The following is a 27049-nucleotide window of genomic DNA, read 5'->3' as shown; positions in this document are numbered from 1 at the left end:
GTACGTATTGAACAGGTGCAAAAATTAGAATACAACAGAATAACTGTATTAACATTTAAAATTTGGCGATTAATATTTTTTTTTACTATCCTTTCATTGTTTTTCTGTTTAGCCTCCGGAACTATCCTAAGGTATTCCTTCAGAGAATGATATGTATGAATATAAATGAAGTGTAGTGTTGTACAGTCTCAGGTCGACCGTTCCTGAGATGTGTTATTAATTGAAACCCAACCACCAAAGAACACCGGTTTCCACGATCTAGTATTCAAATCCGTATAGTAGATCGTGGATACCGATATTCTTTATTATTATCCTGCAGGTAATAATAAGATCCTTTATAATTACCATGCAGATGCTTATATAAATTAGCGAAATCCATAAAAAGATTATTTCAAATTTTTAAATGACATTATTTTTCGTTATATTTCATACTGATGTTTCCATTTTTTATAGTATGCCATCATTTTACAATTCATACAGATACAAGATTAAAACGGATTTTATTATTAAAAAAAAAAAAAGCTAAAAACGGTCGATTCTGATACAAAGCTTAATTTAAAATATTTATCATTTTACTGAAATATATTTTTTCGTTTATTCAATTTAATGGTTCTAATTAAAGCGCGTTCGTATACTGTATTTAACTCGCGCGGTTGTGACGGTACTAGCGCCGACTGTCGGCACTAACTAAACTAATGTAATTTCACAACTTACACAGAACTAACTTCTCTTGTACGGTCGGCAGACCGGTGTAGCCGCGAGGCTTAACGTACCAGGTACCGACGGCCGGGCGATCGAGTTCGAGACTCGGCCAAACCGAGTTACTTTTTTACATTTTAAATATTATTCATTTACTTAATTCTACCGATCACCTGTGACGTCACAACATAGCAGACAACTACAACAGCATTTTTTTGGGGGGTGGGGGTGCGATTTTTCAAAAACTTTTTTGGCTATTATTTTTAAATAGTTAACAAATGCGCCTAAGAAAAATACGAACTTAATTAGGTGAAATCGCGAGATACTCAGGGCGACCTTGCTCTAAGGTCGCCCTTAAATGTCAAGGGGGTGAGGAACCTCACCCCCTTGACCTTTAAGTTGAAAATTTAACGGCATTAATGCCTCCGATATATAGAAGTAATTTAACCGAGTTTGGTCAAAATCGGTCCGGTAATTCTGGAGTTATGTAGTGATTCAGAGGCCGATACCGAACACAGACACGCGTGTATACGAACGTTAACATCCAGTAAATTTCCATCCGGTATTTTGGGTTCCTTAGGTGTCGAAACGCCAAAATCCGGTGAAAATCGCATACGGCCAAATAGTACCGATTACAATATTTTCCCTTTTATAGCTATAGCTCTGTTACAGCGCTATCTGGACGGGAAAGAAAAATTATCGGACGATAAACGTAAAGAAACAAGAGCTGAACAATTTACGATTCCTTTCGAGTACAAAAGTTAACCGCCAAAAAGGACATGCAATTTGTTCGGTAGCAACATACATTTATAAACTATAAAAAATTCTCAAAACGAATAGCGTTTCCCATTCAAATAATAACAAGTTTATAATGATTCAAGTATGAAGTATTGAAGTCTTATTGATAAAATATTCTACTCACAAAAATAAACATAACCGGTATTCTAATAAGATATGATTCTTAGCTAAATAAGAAAAAAATTCCAAAAAATAACAAGTCAGAGTTTAATACAATAAACTTGTTTATCCGTCGCCCGTTCGACCGGAAATCTAGGTTACCCACTGATACCGAAATAAACATATCGTGTACGATTATTACTTCTCCAGTCAGAACACGGAATATTATTCAGAGCTACCGTACACTGTACCGTTATTTTCCCTGTACTAGTCACTTTTCTTTTTTTTTGCCGATTAATTTCAATCTTAATAACTAGCTTCATAATTACGACAAAAACGTCGAGGGTGTTATCATTTTATTTTTTAATCGCTTTTCTTTTTTCATTATTAAAATAATTTCACTTAAATAAAAAATAATACCCGTTTATAAATTATCTAATTAATAACTTAAATCGCCGGCCTCCGTGGCGCAAGCGTCTCGGCCTTTCATTCGGAGGTCGCGGGTTCGAATCCCGGTCAGACATGATATTTTCACACACCCTACATCATTCATCGATCCTGTGAAGCAATACCTAACGGTGGTCCCAGAGGTTAAAAAAAAATAAAATAAAATAAAAAATCGACTTTACACTGAAATGCAATTTATTTTATTAACTATATAATAACTGAATCTTTGAAACGACGAACAGTTCTCCGGTCGAAACAAAAACTGAAAATCTCTAAGCAGATGCGAATTTCAAATTTTAAACGATCATCGCCGACCGATAAAAACGATGATTAGAAATGGATTAAGAAAAAACTTCATTAACTTAAAATAAAATTCTACTTTTATTCGTAAAGTGGAATCGGCAAATTCAAAATAAAAAGATGTAATCGCGGGAAGTCTTAATTAAAAGATAAAGGTCGACTAAATATCACTTAAATATCGACTTAGCTCTGTATCTTCTTTAAAACAATACTATAGCTGGGTATATTCAATAATTTACACAGGTAAAACGAAATAATTACGTAAAAAACTGAAATAAAATGTATATTACTTCACCAATATTTAAAAAAATTATATCGTATAGATTGGCAAAACTAACAGCCGGTCAACAATGAAAACTGTGTGCTTCGTTTCAATCTGTTATCATAAATTATCATACAAATAAAGGAAGTGTACTGTTATCATATCGTAGTGTAAAAATGACGTTTCAATTTGTTAAAAAGAAATATATCGATATAATTTTTCCCTATGGATATTGTAACGGAAATTCTGGAGCTGCTCGACGTGAATATCAGTAGAAACTTCCTGGAAGGTGGAACCCAAATACAAAAACCTTTTCTTCGACTTATCAACATTTACGAACGGAAGAGTCATTTCCGACGTGTTTGATTTTCTCTTGAACGCCATCGTGTGATTCAGCAGACGTAGCCCAGGCACTAGTACAGGGTGTCCCATATAAAACGCAACCGATCAATCGCTCATCCATGAAATTTCAAAAATCAAGTTTACTCCCCTACTCGTTACTGAAATGGACTCGTCCAACATCTGAACATCGCAGCGACGCAGTAGAACACTACCGATAGTAACAACAATGCAATCATAACGTTCGGTGTATTGCTAGAGACAAGATTGTGTTTTCGCTAGATGAATGTGCTCTCATTGTCGAGTCGTACTTCAGTACTTCAGCGGTTGCAGTGCAAGATTTGTTTCGCCATAAGTACCCGGATAAACCAGCTCCTAACAATAATACATCAGTATTAAGGTTAGTCGCAAAATTTAGAGAGACCGATTCTGTTAATAACAAGGAACACGAAAGATCTGCGTCAGTGTTGAATACAGATACAGTCACTGAAACCAAAGACCGATTACTCGCCTCGCCAAATAAATCGATCAGACGTTTGTCTGCTGAAATTAATTTGTCTAAATCAACTGTACATCGGGCGACCAAACGATTACAATTACGGCCTTATCGCATTCAAACGGTTCATCGACTTCTTGAGCCCGACAAAGAAAAACGGCTACAATATTGTCAACAGTTCCGTCCATTTCTGCGTGAGGGAATTAACGTTATGGATTCGTTATTTTTCACAAATGAAGCACGGTTTCATTCGGATGGCTACGTAAACAGCCAAAACAGTAGAATTTGCAGTGCTGAAAATCCCCACGTTTATCACGAAAAACAATTACACCCGCAGAAGTCGGGCGTGTGGTGCGCGATATCGCGGAAGAAAATAATAGGTCCTATTTTTTTCTAGTACACCATTAATGCAGAACGATATCAGGATATTTTATTTCAGTTCATCGTACTCTTGGAAGAGGAAGACAGACACTGCTGGCTACAACATGACGGTGCGACACCGCACTACGCAGGTTCAACTTCTGATTTCATCGAGGAATTCTTTGGTAATCGTGTTATCGGTCGAGGCTTGTGGCCACCAAGATTTCCAGATTTGACTGCGGCGGATTTTTTTCTACGGGGTTACCTCAAAGAAAAAGCCTACAGCAACAAACCACAAACGCTTGAACAATTGAAAGTCAATATTGAACAAGCTGTATTAAATATCCAGCCACAAACTTTGAAAAAAGTTGCAAGAAACGCTGTAAAAAAAATTGAAGCTTGTATTCAAGACGATGGCGGCCACTTCCAACATTTACTCTAAATGTAAGGTAATGGATGGTAATAATAAAAATTACATTTACATTTACACATGCCTTTTTATTATTTCAATACCTACCAATATAAGGTTGGGTTGCGTTTTATATGGGACATCCTGTACAAGGCGAATTTCATTTCGCACTGGTTTGTCAAAAAACAAAATGTGGCGCATCCTACCGAAAGAAAATATTTAACCTTTCAACCTTCAGAAGGTTTAAAATTTGTGGCCAACGGATTACCCGCGACAGATAAACTTCTGTCATCGGTTTCTAGACAACGCCGATAAGGTAAATTCAATTCTATTTACCGATGAAGTGCCATTTTTACGAGAAACGGAGTCTAATTCTAAAACCTGTCATTTATGGAGCGAAGACGATCCAAACGGTACTGTGAAAACTAGTTTCCAACGTAGATTTCACATTAATGTATGGTGTGGCATTACTTATGACAAAATTCAGGGACCGTTTGTTTTCAATGAAAACCTTACGGGAAATGAATACGTTCATTTCTTCAAAAATATTTCTCCGGCTCTTTTGTAGAATGTACATTTACAAACTAGATTCCAAATGATTTGCCAGTACGATGGTGCAACATTTTTTTTTACTAGCTAGAAATCACTTGAACGCTAATTTTTTAAACCGGATTAGACGCGATGGACCGATCGAATGGCCACCCGATCGCCTGACTTAACGCCAATAGATTATTTCATTTGGGGCCATATAAAAAGTACAGTATCCCGACAAGAAGTTAAAATCATTAAAATAAAAAACTCTATTTAATTTATACAAAACGGTCCTGAGATGATAAGGAAAGCCATCGGAAATACTTTATGTTGGGCGGATTTCTGTATACATTGTGAGGGAGGGAATTTCGAACACTTATGGAAGGGAAGTTTGTTGTTATTCTGTTACTATTTATCATTTCATGCATTTTATTTTTTGTTTTATTATATAAGAATAATGTTTATTAGATACAGAAATAATAAATAAACTTCGTGTCTATTTTTCGTCTGTTTTCCTTCAATAAAAAACAGAGTTTTAAAAGTTTTTATTTACTTTTTATCCCTTGTACTTAGTCGTACATTAAATTTTCAGAATTAAATTCTTTACAAGTTTTTTTAATAAATCTTCCGCATTTATTAATCATTTAACAAAGCTATTGTACTACAAACCTAAAAAAAAAGTATTTTTTGACACCAAATTTTGTGTTTAACGTCGGATATTTTAAAAACTACTGAAGTTACAGTTGTGGAGTCTGTTTTATCCTATTTCCCAGCTCAAAATACATAAAAAGCCACCAAGTTTACTTTTTAATTTGGGTCCAAAATATTACAGTAGGGCTTCGTTTTATTAATCCGGGCAAAATCTTTGGCTAGCCGTAACTCGAAAACAATGCTTTTTCAGCCCTACGTTTACCTTAACGTTTTTATTATTTTCACCAATAGAACATGTCCTGAACGTTTCTCCGTTTCTTCGTGGGACAGCCTGTATAAAAAGGTAACACGATTTTTTTTTTATACTCAAGTTAAAAAATTTGTATAGAAAAAAAAGAAATAGAACCCAGCAGCAACCGACCGCATGAACAGCGACCAAATAAAAAAAAAATAATAATTAAAAAAACTAATTTTTTTTGTGCATACAATAGACTTCAAATGTTCGAAAGTGTGAAATGGGGTAAAGTAATGGATATATTAAGAACAAAGAGTCGACTGGAAATATATAACAATCAATTAAAAGATTATACCCCAATAAAATTAAACGGTTGATGAAAATAAAGGACACTCAGATTCACTAGGATTACTTAAGAAAAGGAAAATCAATGTAATCGTGAAGGAGTCGGTGTAAGAAGAAGCACATATTATATAAGGTTGTTCAAGTGATGAAGTTAATAATTTTTTACAGTCGATTTTATAATTAGAAGGTATTATGACAGAATACGGAATGAAACCGAACATCAAGGAAAACTAAAGTAATAAGGATGCGAGACAGTACGACTACGGCAGTCCACAGAAAATAAATTAGAATCGAATATATAAAACGATGCAGATATTCAGATACAACATAAACAGAAGATTGTAAGAAATAAGATTAGATTAGCAACAGGTAAGGAGGCATTTAACAGAAAGAAATAGTTATTATGTACAAAAGATAGAGTTAAAAAAGCGTCTCGTTAATTATTATGTTTTGAGTATACGAGATGTGTGAGAAAAGTAATGAGATTGGTGACACTGGGAGCGAACTGGCAACGCTGTGTCTACCGGTCTCTGCTAGACCGGTTTCTTCATCCCTTCCACATGCTCAGTACGAGTTTCAACTCCGTTCAGCCAACACTTTTTTTTTTGACAGCACCATCAGTGAAACTGTGTTTTTGTTGTGTATTAACGAAAATGGAAGATCATAATTTAGAGCGATGTTGTGCAATCAAGTTTTCTCTTAAACTTGAGGAATCGGCGAGTGTAACCTTTGAAAAGTTGAAACAGGCCTATGGGGAACATCGCTTATCAAGAGTACAAGTTTTCCGCCGGTACAAATCATTTTTGGAAGGCCGAGAACAACTTGAAGATCAATCTCGCTCGAGACCTTCAACTTCAAAATCTGACGAAAACATTAAGCGTGTGAGGGTTCTTGTGAGATCAGACCGTCGTTTAACAATAAGGATGATGAGTGAAAAGTTAAATTTAAACGTTCTCACCGTACATCAAATTTTGACAGGCGATTTGGACATGCGAAATTGGTGCCGAAAAACCTCACAACGGAACAGAAGGACAATCGAAGAAACGTGTGCGTTTCTTCGATTGTCCTTCGAGAGGATTGACAATGACTAAGAATTCATCAATCGTGTGATTACAGGTGATGAATCCTGGATATTCGAGTACAAAGCGGCAAAGCGATGAGTAGCACACTTCGTCATCTCCTCGACCGAAAAAATGTCGAATGAGCAAATCAAAGATCAAAACCGCGCTGACTTACTTTTTTGACAGTAGGGGTATCATGCATAAAAAATTTGTTCCTCCAGGACAAACTGTCGACCAAGCGTTTTACAAAGGTGTCCTTGAAAGGCTCAAGATAAGAGTGATTCGCGTGAGACCAGACATTGCAGACAAGTGGATGCTTCATCATGACAATGCCCCGTGTCACACGGCCATTTCCATCAGGGAACTTTTGACCTCAAAAGGCATTTCTACGGTTCCTCAACCCCCTTATTCACCTGATTTGAGTCCTTGTGACTTTTTCCTTTTCCAGAAATTGAAACATGCCTTAAAAGGACGTCATTTTGGAACTCTGGAGAACATTCAAAAGACTGTGACCGACCAGTTAAAAGCCCTACCAGTTGAAGCCTTCCAGCGCTCCTACCAAAAGTGGGAACACCGACTCCGCCGTTGTATAGCTGCCCAAGGGAACTACTTTGAAGGGGATAATATTGTTGTTTAAAAAAGTAAGTAAAAAGTCAGTCTCATTACTTTTCTCACACACCTCGTAGATGCAAAACGTGGAGATTAAAAAAAAGAGAAAAAGGCCGGGTACAGAAAAGATCGGAAAAGTTAAAGGTACAGAATAGTAACATTAAGAACTAATGAGGAGAGCCGATGAGATAAAAAATTTAATTAAAACATTTCAGAATACAAAAGCTAACAGATTTTGATACGTTACGAGGACTAATAAAATCCAAAGGGAAGCTAACAAAGAGTAAAAATTTAAGAACTACCTAAAGAAAAGAGAACCGCCAGGATTTTAAAAGTTTATCCTAGAATACAAGAATGAAGACCGAGAGGTTGAAAAAGGGGCCTGCCTTAGGGCAAATAACATATGATATACATCATAGCGACTTGGGTGCAGACAAAGCACAAGCGAGCCAGATTCTCGCAGTAATTTTTAATAAAACCGATCAAATTTTTACCTGTGAAGATGATTATCGGTGTCCAAATTGGTGACAGGACCGGTTGTGACGTCGACACCCATCGATCCGATATCTAAATTAGCGTAAGTCCTTCGGCCGGGAGTCTGTCCGGTCGTAGTACCCAAATGGCAAACGGCTTCCAATAATTCTTGATAAAGAGGATCTTCCTCTGTGTTTGAATTTAATTCGTCGTCCAACCTCGCCGGATCCAAATGATAATTAGGATTCTCGTAGCTCCGTAGACCGTTTTCTAAAACAAAAAAGATCGAATAAAAGAATAAATTACAATTTTTATAAACAAAGAACTCATAAAATGAACAAAACATGTTACAATAATCGAGAACAATTATACGGAATCTTTTAATTAAAACATTACACTAATTCGGGTTCGTCAAACTGAAAACGAGATTAATGTTGGAGCAGGGTAATATCCACTGTTTGCAGCGTTTTTACACATATGTTCGCTCGGCATTATCGGCAAAATTCACTTTGCTAATACGCAGAAATGTACTGTAATAATATAATCAAACGATACGGTCACTGTAGCACGAGATGTTGCTATAATTAAAGAAGTCGTATAATGTGTAGAAGAAAGAAAAGCGAATAACAAGGAGCTAAAAATTACAAGAAAAAGAAAATATTTGGAGCTGTCTCTGAACCAAGTTAGATGGGTTCCCAAAAAATCTAACGTGACAAAAAAAATTTTAACTGATTTAATCGTTTAAATATCTAAGAAACATAATTACAAATGAAAATAGCGCTTGTGTATACAATTTCTCACGTTCGAAAGGATTAAAGTGCTGTCGTGAATGCGATCGGACCTCGTGAAAATATTCCAGTCAGTAATAAGAAGTTACAAAAAAAAGTGAAAAAACACTTGTAGGACTTTTCCTTCATGCGACTAAAGCCTCGTTCTAGGAAAATCTTACAACTATGGGTTGTTCTTAATGCACAGCTAATACACAACTCAATTTAAAATATTTTTCCTTTATTTATTACGATGATTCTAACTAAAGCGCGCCGGTGGTGGGAGGGGTCGATACTAGCGGCGACAATCATCACTAACTAAACTAATGTAATTCCACAACTTACATACAACAAATTTCGCTCGTACGATCGGCAGACCGGTGTTGCCGCGAGGCTTAACAGACCGGGTACCGATTTGACCGAGTTCGAGACCCGGCCAGACCGAGTTATTTTTTTTACACTTTTAAATATTATTCATTTTTTTATTTCTACCGTTCACCTGTGACGTCACAAAGTGTTAGTAGTTTCGATCATTTTTTTACGGATGGGATGCGATTTCGCAAATATCGTTATTTATCAATCGTTAACAAATGTGCCTAAGAACAATGTGACCTTAATCAGGCGAAATTTTGAGATACTTAGGGTGAGCTTGCTCTACAGTCTCATCCCATGGCCTTTTAAGTTGAAAATCTAATGGCATCAATGTCCCGTATATAGAAATAATCTAACAAAGCTTGGTCAAAATCGGTCCAGAAATTGTGAGATATAAGGTGATTTACAGGCTAACACCGCACACACGTCCATACGAACAACCAGAAAATTTCCATCCGGTTTTTTGGGTTCCTTAGATGTGAAAACCGCATATGACCAAATCGGGACGATTTTAATACTTTCCCTTCCAGAGCTATACAGCTATACACAAATGCGAAAGTAAAATCGTGATGCTCCTTGGGATAAAAAATCAGGCCGAAGTTACGATAACCAAATATTTCTCACAAATTTTAACTTTTTTCATGAACATCCAAGAACAGACATAGACATTTTAGAAATGATGTTTAATATCCCCTCATCTCATCAGTAAATCCGATCGATTTAAACTTTAGAATTTTGAATAACTTAATAAATCTTTTGTCGTACTAAATTTCAATTCTATACGATCACCATACACAAACTCAAAAATTAGAATTGGCGAAAACCACCTCTATTTTTTTTTTTTTTAAATAGAAGTCCAAAATTTAATCCCATCAATGCCTCCGGTAAATAAAAGTTTTTTAAGCCGGTCCGAAGACGTTAACAAAAATACAGGCCAAGAAATGTGCACGCGTACACTCAAAAATCGTGAAAAAATGTTTTTAAAGCTTTTCATGTTTAAAAATCCCATCGGAGATAAATGAATACTTGCATATAAAAATAGACCTGCATTAAACAACAATTGAAGCCTTCTACTGTCGGTAATACATTTTCATTTCCTTCGCAGGAAATTTTCAATATATGTCCCTTTTGATCAAGTACTTTGTTTTTCATTTATTCATTAAGAATATTCTGTATCAAACGATTTCAAGGCAAAAATATATTACAATTAATTTTATATAAATACTTTTAATAAACCATTTATAATCACAAATGGTGGCTTCTCCCCTTCATCGTGAAACTACTGGAAATATATATATATATACATATCTACATCAAAGAGAATACATTAAAAGAACAGAAAATTAATAATCATACTTTATTATAACATTGAAAGCAGGAATGTGTAATTTCAGGCAAACGTTTTTTACCATCTACATGCCGAAGATGCATTTTAAGAAACATTTCCGTAGATAAAAATTAAATAAACACAATTTTAAATGTCTGTTGAAGGACTTTTTTTTACTACTAAACAGGAGAGCTCACCCACACCTCAGCTCCACCATGGCGAAACGAACTTCGGTTTGTGTATATATACGCAATATATATATACCGACAAAGGAGGTGAACAATTTGAACATCTAATTCGATTAGAGACACTGACGAGTTGACTGTATAGGAGCTCTGTGATTATCGGTTACTTTTGGTATTTTTCGTTATTTAAGGTTTTTGATTTCTTGAGTTTTTTTATTAGATTTGTCTGTTAGATTGTTTTAGTATTTAGTTTAGTTATTATTCTGTTTTGTTAGTTTTTGGAATTTGGATAGACTATTTGCTGTACGATGGTATTTGAAAGTTTGGATTGCCATCCAAGGGTGCAATTTTTATAGAGTTCTTTTGCTTGTTTAATTGGTGTTAATAGTTGTTTTTAAGTTGTTATTTTAGGTTTTTATTGTTTATTCTTTTCTTGAGTTTATTTTTATAGTTGTTTACGTTGGCAGCGGACGCCATATTTGTTAGCCTTTTGGCTACTGGTTCGTATATAGATTGATCAGTTTTTATTGTCTGACTTGTGTTTACATCGGTCGTAATTGGCCGTATTATTAATTTGTATTGTTCTGTGGTTACTTCTTGTTGCCAAATCTGTACTAGGCGCGGGGTTCGCGCTTCCGCAGTTTCGGTTAGTTAGTTTGAGGGAATCACGTTAAATTGGATGTGAAGATGTCCGTCTGAGGCCTATGCGAGGGCGAAATCTGATAAGTATTTACTGATGCAAATGTCTGCCGAGATATTTACATCGGTGGCATCGCGAACGAGGCCTGACTGATGACTGTGAGATGTAATCAGTTAGAGGGTTTAACGACGACCTCCGGTAAAGCCCCTCACGGCTTGCAACGGAGGGGGTGGTGTCACAAGTGGGTGTGACCCCTTCGGGATTGGGATGTTCTCTTGTTACTTGTTGCTGTTAAGGGCCATTGCGCTGTACTTTAATTCCTTAGATGGTTAGGTTCGGTCAACTAAATGTCATGGGTGTTTGTGTAGTCTAGGTTGAGTTAGGTGAGACTGTAAAGAGTCGGAGCCTCGATGTTGTCCTTCTGCAGCACCCAAATGTAATTAGGGGTGATCTGCCAGGCTTTCACAGCTGGAAAAGGTTTTGTGTCGGGCATTCCTGTATGTCTGATATTCTATGCAGGAAGTCGCTTGATAGTGTCTTTATACGGTAGGTTTCTGACGCGCATCATGTTGTGGTCAGACTTGCCATTCGCGGACAGAACCTTACAGTTGTCAGTTCAAATTTCAATACAGGGATCCCATTGAGGAACACCTAGCGAGATGGGATAGGATCCTTCGTATTGTGGGTAATGGTCCAATCCTTATTGGTGCAGATGTTAATGCGAAGTCGCTTTTCTGGTACAGTAGGATCATTGATCATGGCGGAGGAATAACTAACAGTTTCATCGCGCAGCACAATTTTGAGGTTTTTAATGTTGCAGACCAGTTGGCCGCTGGCCGTACGGATAACGGACTAAGGGCCTTTTCAGGTACAAATATTGACATCACCATTGGTAGGGACAACCCCTGACAGGGTCCTTGACTGATCTGTGGTCGACGTCTGTTCTAGAGAACATCGGTTGATACTTTTTGAAATAGCGGATGAGCTGCGCGATGGCCATGAAGGACACTTTCCTGTTTACCGGGGGCGCTTTCTGCATAGGAGGGCGGACTGGCCGAAATTCTCCTCTTTGTTGGAGTCCAGACTGGAGATTTTTTTCTCGAGGCCTTGACGGCATGCCATTAGATATCCTGGCAAAATATTTCACTTCTGGGGTGATGGCGGCAGCTGAAGCCGCCATTCCTAGAAGCACTGGTCGGGAACATATATCTGGTTGGTGGTTTCGGAATCTGACAGCAATGAAGCAGTCTGTGAACCGACTCAGAAGGGCACGGTAATGAGAGGGTGATCCCGATCGGCGTGCGGTCCTAGTAGCAAATAGTATTCAGCTTCTTTGTATATGAACTAATTTTCGGATTCGGGGAAAATAATTGTTTTTTGAGGGATACCTTCACACTGTAAGTGTTTTTTGAGGGTTTGTATTAATCCCCATTTCTTTATATCATTCTGTTTTTTTTTTTTGTTTTTTTTTTTTTGTATTGAGGAAAAACAATTGTTTTTTGGGCATCTCTTCGACAAAATTTTGTTTGGGGAGAATGGTAAGGAGATTCACTAACAGTTTTATAATGAAAATATTTTTTTGGTGGTTGCGATAAAATTACTTTGAGAGACGCAGAAGCGATTACTTGTAATGCAACATTTTCAGAATTGTTATGTTGCGTTTGGTTTTCAATAAAAATATAATGATTTTAATCACATCAATTTTCTCCAACTGCTCAAGGCAAGTGAACGCTCACACTCTTATAATTCGAGGGGTAAAGGTTTTTAACCAAGCCCTTCAGCAACCTCAGACTGCTTCGCTATCTCAAGGAACTAGGCCTGACTGTTTCGAAAAGCAAAAAAAAGCAATTCTCGGAAAGGAAATAGGATCCGGCGCTCCTTGGCTGCGCTCACCTCTAAAGATTGAATATTTACCATCTGGAAGACGCAACGGGACCCACGTTACCGATCTGCTAGGGACCAATTTAGCGAGATGACTCGCTAAAAAAAAAAGTTACACACCCATTTATAGAGACGTTCTGTCCCGGCTGACGGATGTGGCCGTTCAATAGTACTACCTGATAACGAGATAATATATGCTTAGTGGTAATTCTTCTGAGTTCTTTTGCGAGGCCTATGCAATTTACTGTGCTTTGAGAGTTATCGAGACCCGTAGTGAAGACAACATCCTGATAATAGCCGACTTTATGAGTGTACTTGAGAGCTTGAGCTGCAAACGAACTGATATCGTTCAAATAATTTATGATGCCCTCTCAAAAGTAAACAAGACAGCGGTATTCGTACGGGTCTCGGGCCATCGCTGCAACAAAGTCCCCCGATTAGAATAAACATGTGAGACCGACTTCATGAAGACAGTTCGTGTCAAACCACGTCTTCAGTGGAATACGTTCTGGATGATAAATCCTCCCACGGTCTTACATGACAACCGGGAGAACATCTTCGAGAAACCTTTTATCCCGGCTGAGAATCGGATACACAAAGCCCATCTACTTGGCTCTCCTGAGCAAAACTGTGAGGCGTGCAATGGTAAAATGATCCGTAAACCACTTACTCGTAGATTTCCCGATGTTCGGGTCTATTCGACAACAATTAAACCTGTGTTCGAATAAACCCATGTTTAATATTTCTCAATCGGAAAAATACATCAAAAGACTGTTGCGGTTTCTCTGTAATAGTGGGATGAATAACTTAATTTAGCGGTTTTGCTTACGGAGTAGTGCATGTACAGTGAAAATACACTAGTGGTAGTGTTCCAAGATTTATTACCCGTTTGCTACTCACGTTCCAGTTTGCCATCTAATGTTTGCTGTTTATTATTTAATTACTTATAATCTTGTAAGTTTTAAACCGCTAATGACTATCATCATTGATGCGACTATAAGCAAACGATGTAAAAAAAACTTCTCGTAATTAAATTATCTACAAATCTTGTATTGCAACTTTACTTGATTTTTAACAAAGTAAATTAACGCCAACCTAAAAGAGCGTGATTTTTTTATCTAGTTTAAGTTTAAAACTGTTTTTTTTAAATCCTTCATTATGAAAATTTAAATGGTCTGATAATCAATTAAAAATAGCAAAGGAAGCATAATAAGGCGCTTTTTCGTCAAACGAGATATTGCGTGAGTTACACGAAAACAATCCTGTCTGGTTTCTAAGCGGTTGATAGAAAAATACGTGACTATCATTTCAGTAAGAATTTTCATTTATAAATATAAACCAACACAAGTAAAGTTAATATTTTTAATTTTTTAAATATTGATCTTCATAATTTTGTTCGCCGAAAGATAAATTAATAGCTCATTTTTGTAACTTGAAAACACGTCCTTATTTAATGAAGAAGCTCAAGAGTTTATATTGTACGAGAATATACATAAGTATAATGAATATTTAATAATTATATGTTATTAAGGGTCTTTAAAGTAAAACAGTATTGTTTATTATTTCAATAGGTTTTTTTTTTTTGTAAAACGTAAATCCAAGGAGCAAGTATCAAAAAACGAATTTTATTAAAAACAAAAAAGTACGAAAATAACCGTTAAATACTTTAAATAAAAATATATATATATATATCGATTATTCTGACCGGGATTATGATACGAGTAAAATCGTTACGAAAATTTTGTTCAAGTCGTTCGTTCGTGCATTCTGAAGTGACGTGTGAACTAACAGACTTAAAGGCGAAGATAATGGTATAATTAGGTTGAATGTTTGTATGAAACGCAAAACAAAGATAAGAATACGAGTATACTATCGTAACGCGCAGAATAAAAGATTTTATTACATTTATGAATGTGTAAATTTACTGTTGGATAAAGTGCAGTGAAATTAAGTTAATTTCTTACCACAAAATGTATTTTACTGAAGATTTTTATTACTAGAAAAAAAAAGGAAGCATAATAATGCACAGATTTCTAAGACGTTTCATAATATTTAATTTAATAATAATAATAAATTATTTTAAACGTAAATACGTATAAAAAATTCTATTAAATGTTAAAAAATAACCTTTTTAATTCATAATAAAGATCATTAAAGATAAGAAAGAATATATTTTTCATTTTTGTTTTACACAATAAAAAAAAAAATATTAAAAAGGCAAATAAAACTCATGAAATGCAATTTTTTTTTTGTCTTCAGTCATTTGACTGGTTTGATGCAGCTCTCCAAGATTCCTTATCTAGTGCTAGTCGTTTCATTTCGGTATACCCTCTACATCCTACATCCCTAACAATTTGTTTTACATATTCCAAACGTGGCCTGCCTACACAATTTTTCCCTTCTACCTGTCCTTCCAATATTAAAGTGAATATTCCAGGATGCCTTAGTATGTTGCCTATAAGTCTGTCTCTTCTTTTAACTATATTTTTCCAAATGCTTCTTTCTTCATCTATTTGCCGCAATACCTCTTCATTTGTCACTTTATCCACCCATCTGATTTTTAACATTCTCCTATAGCACCGCATTTCAAAAGCTTCTAATCTTTTCTTCTCAGATACTCCGATTGTCCAAGTTTCACTTCCATATAAAGCGACACTCCAAACATATACTTTCAAAAATCTTTTCCTGACGTTTAAATTAATTTTTGATGTAAATAAATTATATTTCTTACTGAAGGCTCGTTTAGCTTGTGCTATTCGGCATTTTATATCGCTCCTGCTTCGTCCATCTTTAGTAATTCTACTTCCCAAATAACAAAATTCTTCTACCTCCATAATCTTTTCTCTTCCTATTTTCACATTCAGTGGTCCATCTTCGTTATTTCTATTACATTTCATTACTTTCGTTTTGTTCTTGTATATTCTCATACGATAGTTCTTGCGTAGGACTTCATCTATGCCGTTGATTGTTTCTTCTAAATCATTTTTACTCTCGGCTAGAATTACTATATCATCAGCAAATCGTAGCATTTTTATCTTTTCACCTTGTACTGTTACTCCGAATCTAAACTGTTCTTTAACATCATTAACTGCTAGTTCCATGTAAAGATTAAAAAGTAACGGAGATAGGGAACATCCTTGTCGGACTCCCTTTCTTATTACGGCTTCTTTCTTATGTTCTTCAATTGTTACTGTTGCTGTTTGGTTCCTGTACATGTTAGCAATTGTTCTTCTATCTCTGTATTTGAACCCTAATTTTTTTAAAATGCTGAACATTTTATTCCAGTCTACGTTATCGAATGCCTTTTCTAGGTCTATAAACGCCAAGTATGTCGGTTTGTTTTTCTTTAATCTTCCTTCTATTATTAATCTGAGGCCTAAAATTGCTTCCTTTGCCCCTATACTTCTCCTGAAACCAAATTGGTCTTCTCCTAACACTTCCTCCACTCTCCTCTCAATTCTTCTGTATAGAATTCTAGTTAAGATTTTTTATGCATGACTAGTTAAACTAATTGTTCTGTATTCTTCACATTTATCTGCCCTTGCTTTCTTCGGTATCATTACTATAACACTTTTTTTGAAGTCTGACGGAAATTCCCCTTTTTCATTGTTATTACATACCAGTTTGTATAATCTATCAATCGCCTCCTCACCTGCACTGCGCAGTAATTCTACAGGTATTCCGTCTATTCCAGGAGCCTTTCTGCCATTTAAATCTTTTAATGCTCTCTTAAATTCAGATCTCAGTATTGTTTCTCCCTTGAAATGCAATATAAAATAAAAAATAGTACAAAATTAATTTTGGCGCCGGCTTGATATAGAAAGAACTGCAAAAATGCCGGCGGCACTGAGTCGCATAAATTTCCCGGCTAAGCCGATCAACATTTCAATTGAATCACTTACACTCTATTTTTATCTTTATGATAAAGTAATTCATTTTTATTGAAAAACAATAACCGAAATAAAATCTTTTTTTTTCAAACTTTTATGTAAAAATATTTATTTCTAATTTTACGATGCTAAGTTAAATATAAATAAATAAATATATATACAAAAAACTGATTATTTCTGTACTTGTTAAATGTAAAATTATTTATTTGATTATATTTAAATACTTTTATTTCGAATCGAAGATATTGAATAAAATAAAGGATAACCAATAATTTTAATATAGTAAATTAACATCACGATTTCGAAAAATATATTTTCGATTTTTAAAAATTTGAGAGCTCATGAATTAGGAACTTTTTTACGTCCTTGTACGAAGTAAAGGTAGTATTATTATGACTGCGAAACATTTCGGTTTCCAGATTTAAACGAAAATAACCATTTTGACCATCCCTGAATCCATTTTGACTAGTTTCGGCGTGACATCTGTACGTACGTATAACCCAAAAACGATTACCCGCAGAATGTTGAAATTTTGGATATAGGACTGTTGTAATATCTAGTTTTGCACCTTCTCTTTCGATTGCAATCGACTGGACCAAAAGTGTTCAAAAAAAGCCCAAAATCCCAAAAAATTGGATTTTAGATTTTTTCTTAACTATAGTAATAAGCTCTCATTGAGAGCTTTTTAACGACATATCGTAACTGGTACTTCTTTTCATTGTTTCTAGAGTTATAGCCAAATAACATTTTAATTAATGAAATATTTTGATTTTACAAGGGAAGAGGAAGGCACATCGGTTCGAATCAGACTTCTACTTTTTTTTTAATTCCCTTTTTTTTAATTTAAGTTATTCATTTATTAATAATTATTAACCTCTGATTGTACAAAAAAAATTACAATAAATAATAATTCTATAACAAAAACAAAAACAAAGGTTTTTAATGAAAAAAATTTTATTTACCTTTCATTTTAAAAAAAATGTGTAAATGTAACGTAATAGCAGTACAAGGAAATCATGTCATGTTTTTTTACTTTTCCATCTAGATAGCGCTACAGCAGTTTTAGAAGGGAAAGGTACTGCAATCGGTCAGACTTGGGCATATGCAATTTTCACCACATCTTGACGTTTTGACATCTACGGAACCCAAAAAACCGGATGGAAATTTTCCGCATGTTCATATGTAAGCAACTGTGTTCGGTGTCTGCCTCTAAATCACCTTATACCTCAGAACTGCTGTACCGATTTTGACCAAACTCGGTCAGATTACTTCTATGTATGGAGGATTTATGCGGTTAAATTTTCAACTTAAATGTCTGTTATGATGTGACGTCTCACGTGAGCGGTAGAACTAAATAAACGAATAACAATTAAAGTGTAAAAAAGTAACTCGGTCCGGCCGGGTTTCGAACTCAATCGCCCGGTCGCTCGATATCCGGTGCGTTAAAACTCGCGGCTACACGAGTCTGCCGCCGTACAAGCGAAATTTGTTCTATGTAAGTTGTGAAATTATATTAGTTTAGTTAGTGCCGCCACACCCGCGCGAATTAAATGCGGTATGCGCGCGCGCTTTAGTTAAAATAATTGAATTAAATAAAGGTAATAATATTATATTTAAATAAAATGATAAATATTTTTAATTAAGTTGTGTGTGTAAGCCATGCATCAGAAATAACCCTCAGTTGTTGGATTTCCCGGAACGGGCTTCAGCCGCGTGACGGGAAAGTCCTACAACTGTGTTGTCAATTTGTTTTATATAAATATATATATATATATATATCCGTATATGCTTGCATTTTTTCGTTTAGTATGCTTCCTTTGTAATCTTTAATTAATTTATAATTTAAATGCGGTTTTTGAGAAAAGGTTTTCTTTATATATAAAAATAAAATAACATTTATTTAGTACCGGTTATTTTTTTCTAAGCTGTATAAATCGTATGATACAAAGTTTTGATATCATATTTATTTAAGAAAATCTATTTATATTCTATATAATTCTATAAAGTCGACATTATTTTTATCTTTACTACAGATTAATTGTTACAAATAACAAAATGATTACGATAAATACATGTTACCAATAAATACAATCAATTGATAATTGATGGTATTGTATATTAGATAAGACACGTGTATACGTCCGGCTGTCAGTACAAAAAAATGTATCAATATACACAGCCTTTATAGAGTAACAATGGATACAATTAGTTTCCATTAAAAAGCACTCAAATTGCATTGTTGTAAGACTATATCTGTTTGTCTAGCAGACCAGTGTCCTTAATTCGGCTTTAAGCAAGCGATTACGTATTATAACAACACAGCTGACGATATTATAACAATGATATCGAGAACGTTCACGAAATTGTGATTCGAAAAGTGTCCGCGATCATGCCCACTGTTCTAAATACTGTAATCCATATATATATATAAATACTGTAATCCATATATATATAATAACTTAACGTTAAATAAAATGCACCGATTCACTTTTTTAAATGATTTTTTTTTAATTTCTTCGTTTCTTTTTTTACACATTTAATTATATTATATTTTTATATGTTTTACATAGTTGTGTCGTATTTTATAAATGAAATAAAATGAACATGTTTGTAGTTCTGATAATCATAATTAAATGCGTTAACTATATATTCAGCTGTAAAAAAGAAGAAAACGATACAATTATATTATATTTTATTAAAAAAAAAAAACTATTTGAACGGAAATCATTCAAAAAAGAAGATTCATTTTTTTGGCTGTTTGAACAAATAGACAACATGAAAAGAAAAAATAAATTCAATTGTAAGTTAGTATTAAATTAGACTATTTTGTTTTTTTACACTACTGCCCAAAAAGGAGTTTAAAGTATTTAGGATGCATATTTATTCCATCGTACTAGCTCAACAGCTGAACCGATTTATAAGAACGATCCCACGTTGGAATGCTTACGTTACCGGAGTATCACAGGATATATATATATATATATATATATATATATATATATGCAAGCGATTCAAAAGGAAAGGAAAATTATCTTGAAACTGATTCTAGAGCTTGAAATAAAGAAAATAGTTCATATAAACATCCGAAAACGCTTTGTTATTGAGCGAGTTACGGCAAGCGAAAAATTTCGCGCGGATTTCAGTTTCGGTAAAATTTCAATATATTAGGGATAAATTTGATAGTTTCATATGTTTTTTTGACATGAAAAATCAAATAAAACAGGTACCAAAACTGTATTTCCTGTAATTTTCATGATATCCAACGTAAAACAGAATAATTCGCGACAAAAAACATTTTTGACGAAAAAATAACATAAGTTGGTATTGTTAATACTCTAACTTTGTTAAATGATTAATAAATACGTAACTTTTATTATCAAAACGTGTAGAAAATTTTATTCTGAGAAAACAGATTCGATATAAGCGATGAAAAACAAAAAAAAAAATAATCAACTTTTTTCTTTTTTTTTTTTTACTTTTAAGGCCGCAAAGGACCACTTTAGTCAGAATAATTCAAATCTTTTTTGCCGATCTTTTGGTCTTTAAGTTCTTAGCTTTTACTTTCTCCCTATATTTAGTCATTCTTAATGATCTTGCTTTACGATCCTCTTCTGAATAAACCCTTTTTGTATAATTAAAAGTTCTTACTTTAAAGTCGGTATTCGGATCTTTAATAACAAATTTTAATTTTTCAGATTTATTAAGTAAATCTTCGTTAAGTCAAATTTAATTCTTGCATGTCTTTTTTAAATTCTTTGATTCATAATGGCGGATTTTTTAAAGACCAAAATTGATCGATAATTCTCTTAGTAATCCTATCCTGCGGTAATTTTAACAAGTGTGCACTGGAAGAAATTCTCTTCTTTTTCATAGTATCAAGGATTCCAAATTTTCGTACAGAAATTTATTAGGCAATAATCTGTTCTGATCTTCGTGTTTATATTTTTTGTTTATGCAGGTTCTAAGAATCCTGCGTTCAAGTTTAAGCAAAGGTTCAGTCCTATTTTTCTGATTTAATCTAAAAAAGTCTCGCTTGCGTAAGTAATTACTTGTTTAACCACAGTTTTGTAATGTCTAATTTTAGTGTTAATCGAGAGCGATTTTTTGTTATAAGTATTATTGGTTACTTGTAGGACTTAAGTCTTTCAGTCCAATTTTGTTTTTCGTTACAATTACAAGTAATGATCTCTCCAAGATATTTAAATTTTTCTAAAGTTCTACTTTTTTTTCCATTAATATTCACAGAATTAATAACTAAAGGGTCTATAGCCATCATTTTAGTCTTTTCATAAGAAATTTTAAGTCCAATTTTATTCGCAAATTCTTCTATACTTGTTACTTGTATTCTGGCTTCTGCGATACTATTAGCTAATAATAGTATAATCAACTTTTATTAATAACAAACTTAAGAAAAAAATCTTATGCAGTTGTAAAAATTAAAATTATTGTTTTTAATACATATATAATATTTAAATGAATTTAAAAGATTTTAAAACAAAATTATACTACATACAAAGTTGTTACCCGCACGCTCTTTCACAAATGGAACATTATGAGGAAAGGGGCACGACAATAAAAAGTGCACACGTTACAGCGAGATGCTTACTGCAAAGCTGAAGCCTACAATTCGAAGTATGTTATGCGGCGTTGCGTCGTCAGTTTAATATACCCAGCAGCATTTGTGATGTCTTGGGCAATGATGGCAGGGTTTTGGAGCGAATGTTTCTCTTTTTGCATAGTACTGGGTACTGCAAAGACTTTAATATACTTATATATGTTTTTCTGTAAAGAGAGTTTTTTAATAATTTTAACCTTTATTTTCGATTTGATTTTTTAGTTCTATGTGTTTAATTTTACTATCCGGGATGGGGATTTTTACACAACCCATCAGAGTTAGGTAAGTTTTTATACTTTCTTTATTCTATTATTTTATCTTTAATATTTTATTAACTTTGTCTGTGATATTAGTTTTGGGTTTTATTTTGCCTTCTTGGCTTGTTTTAGTAGATTTTTATTGTATGATTAATATTACATTTACACCTTATATAGCTTATTATTTTGGAGTTATATTACCCTTTTAGTAATAACTACCGGGCGATGACAACGCCCAGGCGTTTTTCGCCCACAAAAACAATTCGAAGCAAACGCCAAGGACTGCTGTCGAAAGGTGTTGTGTTGTTGCACGACAATGCCCGTCCACATACTGCTGAAACGCGCCAGAAACTCGACTTTGAAGTACTGGCTCGTCCTTCGTATAGTCCTGATCTTGCCCCTTCTGACTACCACTAGTTTGGTCCACTCAAAGAGGCATTAGGGGGCCGTCGATTTACCTCGTACGAAACGGTGAAAGAAGCGGTGCATTCCTGGCTCGCAGCTCAACCGAAAACCTTTTTTTATGAGAGCATCAGGAAGTTTGTGCAACGACGGACCAAATGCGTTGAAATTCAAGGGGACTTTGTTGAAAAATGATGTACATGTAAGTTTCCTGTTTGTATTGCAATAAAATTTATAACTGCGGATAATAAATGACTTATCCTCGTAAATACCAGTATTTGTCAACAATGCTTTTATGGCAGTCATGTTTATCTTTGGTTTTGCTTTTAATTGAGTTAAAAAGAATTCAAATCGAAGTATTTTTAGTTTCCAGGCTACAGCTCTATAGCTGCAACGCAGCAGGTGTAGTTATAAAAGTATAGTACACAGATAGGGGACAATTTTGGATTAAGAATATCAAAATTTCAAAACTCTTTTAGTCCAAAAATCAGAAAAAGAGTTATATAAATTTCCGGGAAATGTAAGTAAATGCGTTGGCGACTATTTCGACTGATACTTCCGGACTGGCCCGACATAAATTCTTCGGAAAAAATTTCTATACATTGGGCACCGGTAGCATTTCATTTTTTACGAAATGAAACATCTGATGGGGACACCACATGACTTCCTTGTACGCCTATTAAATTACATATACAGACTTTTTGCTGCACTTCATTTAAACTTATTTCATTTGAAAGTCTAATACGATCTTCCAATATTTTAATAAAGTGAACAGTTACACAATTGTTGAAATATTAGTTTTTATTAACATCAAATATTTATACAATTAATTTAACAATCTAACATTAAATATTACGATATAGTAATAGTCACTTTATTACTCGTATTACTAGATCAGTATTATTCGTATCTTCGTGAGTTGCTGATTAACTAGTTTCAGATTTCTAGTGCGTCGTAAAAATAAAAGTTAATAATAATTAAACTATTCCGTTTAATGAACTCATGTATACTGGTTACAAATGTTAATTTCGACCTTACGGTGTAAAATATTCAGTTTTTATTATTGGATTATATAGTAAATAATCAAAAATGAAAAATAAATAATATTACAGGAAAAAGAAAGTTAATATGAAGAAATATATCTCAAAAAAAAAAACGACAAGATGAATATAAAGAGGAAGAAAATGTTAAGAACAAGATAAGAATAAAAAAATTAAGAGAAGATGATAAATATAAAGAGAAAGAAAACGTTAAGATCAAGGAAAGAATAAAAAGAGGATGATGAATATAAAAAAAGAGGAAATTTTAAAACTAGATAACGGGTAAACAAATTAAGATCAGAATAATTATATCAAACCAAAGAGCGATTAAATGATCGGCAACAAAAAACAAATAAACGAAACTATGTCAACTCCGTCTTAAGGAGAATATTGTCCGATAGTATCAGAGGAGTAATGAAGTAAAAGATAAGAATTTTTTGCAATTTATCAAAGATCGGGCATGTATGCCTCAGTGTATATGTTTTATTTGTGAGGATTTACTTTTCAGTCGCTCTGTAGTTGATTTTAATGTAGATAAAATTTAACAGAAATTGTAGAATAATTAAACAAAATTAAATTAAAAACTTCAAAATTAATACGATTCTAAATTATAATTTTCAATTAATATTATTAAATAATCACATGTTTCACCAAATCTATTACATATAAACATATGTAATAATGTCTAAATAAATTACACATATACATTTCTAAACGTACATATAATTTTATTTCATTAATGATTTTTTTTTCATATTTTTTTTATTTTTCTTACTGTTATTATTGACTAATTATTTATTGTAAACATTTTTACAATCACGGGTTAATAATTATTAACAGATCAATATATTTAAATTAAAAAAAAAGGAAAAAAATATGTACATGAAATCAGATTCGAACCAATCTTGTAAGATCGAAATATTTCATTAATTAAAATTTTATTTGGTTATAACTCTTGAACTAACAAAAATAAGTACCACTTGTGATATGTCGTTGAAAAGTTCTCAATGAGGGCTTATTACTGCATTTAAGAAAAAGTCCAAAATTCAAATCTTTTGGGATTTTGGACTTTTTTGGACACTTCTAGTTCAATCGATTGCAATCAAATGGGAGGGAGGTGCACAACTAGATGTTACAACAGCTCTAAATCCAAAATTTCAATATCCTACGGCTAATCGTTTTTGAGTTATGCGACATACATACGTCATTCCTAACTAGTCAAAATGGATTCAGGGATGGTCAAAATGGATATTTCCGTTGAAATCTGAAAACCGAAATTTTTTGCTATCACAATACTTCCTTTAGTTCGTCCAAGTAAAAAGGATATGGGTATTTTTCGACATTTATAATTTTATTAAAAATAAAATTGTGATATTTTTCAGAGTGCAATCAGTGAAATTCCATCAGTGCCGGTGATAAAAATGACTGTAATTTTCTTTTTTATTCGACAGATATCCAAACGGATCCGTGATAGTACGGTACAGTACCCCTGGGTGTACAATAGTTGGCAGACATTGAGAATAAAATTAGTTGCCCGCGATATTTTCGGTCACTAACTTAATACTGTGTGCTAGCATTGTTATTATTACGTGACCGCCAAAAAGGAGTGCAATGTTTTTAGGGTGTATGTACATTTGTTCCACCATAGCAGCTCAACGGCCGAACCGATTTAGATGTACAACCCCGAGTGGGAATCCTTACGTTACAGGGAGTGACATAGGCTACATATATGTTAAATAAATTTTAAAAAATTGAAAAAAACATTATATTATGTACAAAAATGTCACCAGCAGGCTCTTTAATTATTATCCTACATTAATAAATACTATATTAAAGGGCAATATCTTTTGCAGTCGTGTTTTTTAATTTTTAATATTTATCTTTTTTTTATATCGTGCGTTTTTTTTCTAAATATTTTTATATTTTTTAAAAGTATTTTATTATTATCGTCTGCTTTTATTACTTTATTTATTTATTACATTCAAAATACTATTAATTAATATAGAAGATGAAAAATTTATTTTTGAGCTCAATTTTAAGAATCAAATACGTCTTTATTTTTTAGAAAAAGTTTTCCGTCGATCGGATTTAAGGATGGGTGATATTTAATGTAATTTCTAAAAAAAATTTTGAAAACCTGTTGACCAAAAAAGTTGAAATTTGGCAACATATATATATCTTGTCCGATCGGCTCAAAAATATGAATTTTTTTATGTATTATATATATATAGCCCGGCTTTGGACAATAGGGTAACATGGTAGACGTGTTTTTTTTTTTAATTATAAATTTTTAACCCTTGCTGAAGAAATTTCGACCGAATCTGGTCAACTTAATTTTGTAAATAATTAATCGAATAAATAGCTTTTGAATCTAAAAAAAACAAGGGGTTAAACGGGAACCTTACTTAAAAAAAAAATATATATATATATATACACTTTTTAAGTTTAATTTTCAAATTCAACAAAAAATCCAACTCCATCTAGTATTAATGTAGACGAACGAAACATTTTTAAAAAAGGAGATCTACGGGACTCGATTTAAATAATTAAATGTTTTAAAATTTTTTTTTATAATTTACTTTCGGCTGTTACTACAAATTTTTTATCAGTTAGCTATCGAGCAAGGAGTTCCAACATTTTTTACTAAAAATGTATGAAAATTACTTGGCTTTTTTTCAATACTTAATTTTTACAATAAAAACGTACGTAATTTATTCAAGAGGTCAAGTCGGACCCAATTTTTTTATCGAACATTTCACCCTTTTGTAATTTAGCTCTTAAGTTTTACAAAATTAAGTCAATAATATTTAAAAACCCATCGGAGAATTTAAAATAAAAGTCTGTTAAGGGCAAAGTCGAGTAAAGTTACGCAACCCTTTTTCGGAATTTTTTAATGTTCATTAAAGTCTTACTATTCAACAAACTTACTGATTTATTATTATTTTTTTTTTAATTTATAAAGCGATTCTAAGATTAAAAAAAAATTTGTCTGCATAAACGATTTTTAACAAAATATTTTAATTTTTCTTTTTATATCATCACTTAGTAGAAAATTTTTATAGCGTAATGTCATGTAGCTTGACAAAATGTTGATAAAATTATTTTCATATAAGAAAAAGAGTATAAAAATTTCGTATACCCTTCAGCTTATATATCGGTAGTTAACTGTTTACGTGATTTCTCAACTTTTTTTTAATTTTATTATTAAACAAAAAAAAATGTTCAATTCCTCTCTAAACTTGTCTTTATACAATTCTATGTTAAATTAAATGTAAAAAAAATTGTCAGTAGTCGTTAATAATTTTGAAACAACCTAAAAAATAAATGTTTTAAAATTCGACGAGTAACCATTTTTTTTTTTTGTCTTTACGGGTGGATTAAATTATCTATTTTAAACTTCATTACTATCAATTTTTTTTATACATTTTAAATTTAATTGTTATGAAATTTTATACTTTTTGAAAAATATTATAGTTTTACACATATTTCTCCCCCCCCCCAAAAAAAATAAAGTAAAGCACTCAGGGTAATCGATTGACATTTTCGAATTATTGGTGG

At 33.2% G+C, this 27049-nt stretch overlaps 1 protein-coding gene across 1 annotated transcript in view; it reads right to left on the bottom strand.

Moving 5' to 3' along the window:
• LOC142332136 (protein Fe65 homolog) overlaps positions 1-27049 on the bottom strand; it is a 211097-nt gene that overhangs the window by 121056 nt on the left and 62992 nt on the right. Inside the window, exon 3 of the mRNA XM_075378391.1 lies at positions 8136-8385. Within this exon, the coding sequence (XP_075234506.1) occupies positions 8136-8385 (250 nt within the window). The remainder of the gene's footprint in view (positions 1-8135; positions 8386-27049) is intronic.

The sequence above is a fragment of the Lycorma delicatula genome, chromosome 11 (assembly GCF_047948215.1).
Source record: "Lycorma delicatula isolate Av1 chromosome 11, ASM4794821v1, whole genome shotgun sequence".
Taxonomy (NCBI): domain Eukaryota; kingdom Metazoa; phylum Arthropoda; class Insecta; order Hemiptera; family Fulgoridae; genus Lycorma; species Lycorma delicatula.
Note: the sequence above shows the minus strand (reverse complement) of the source record. Positions and strands in the feature narration are given on the sequence as shown.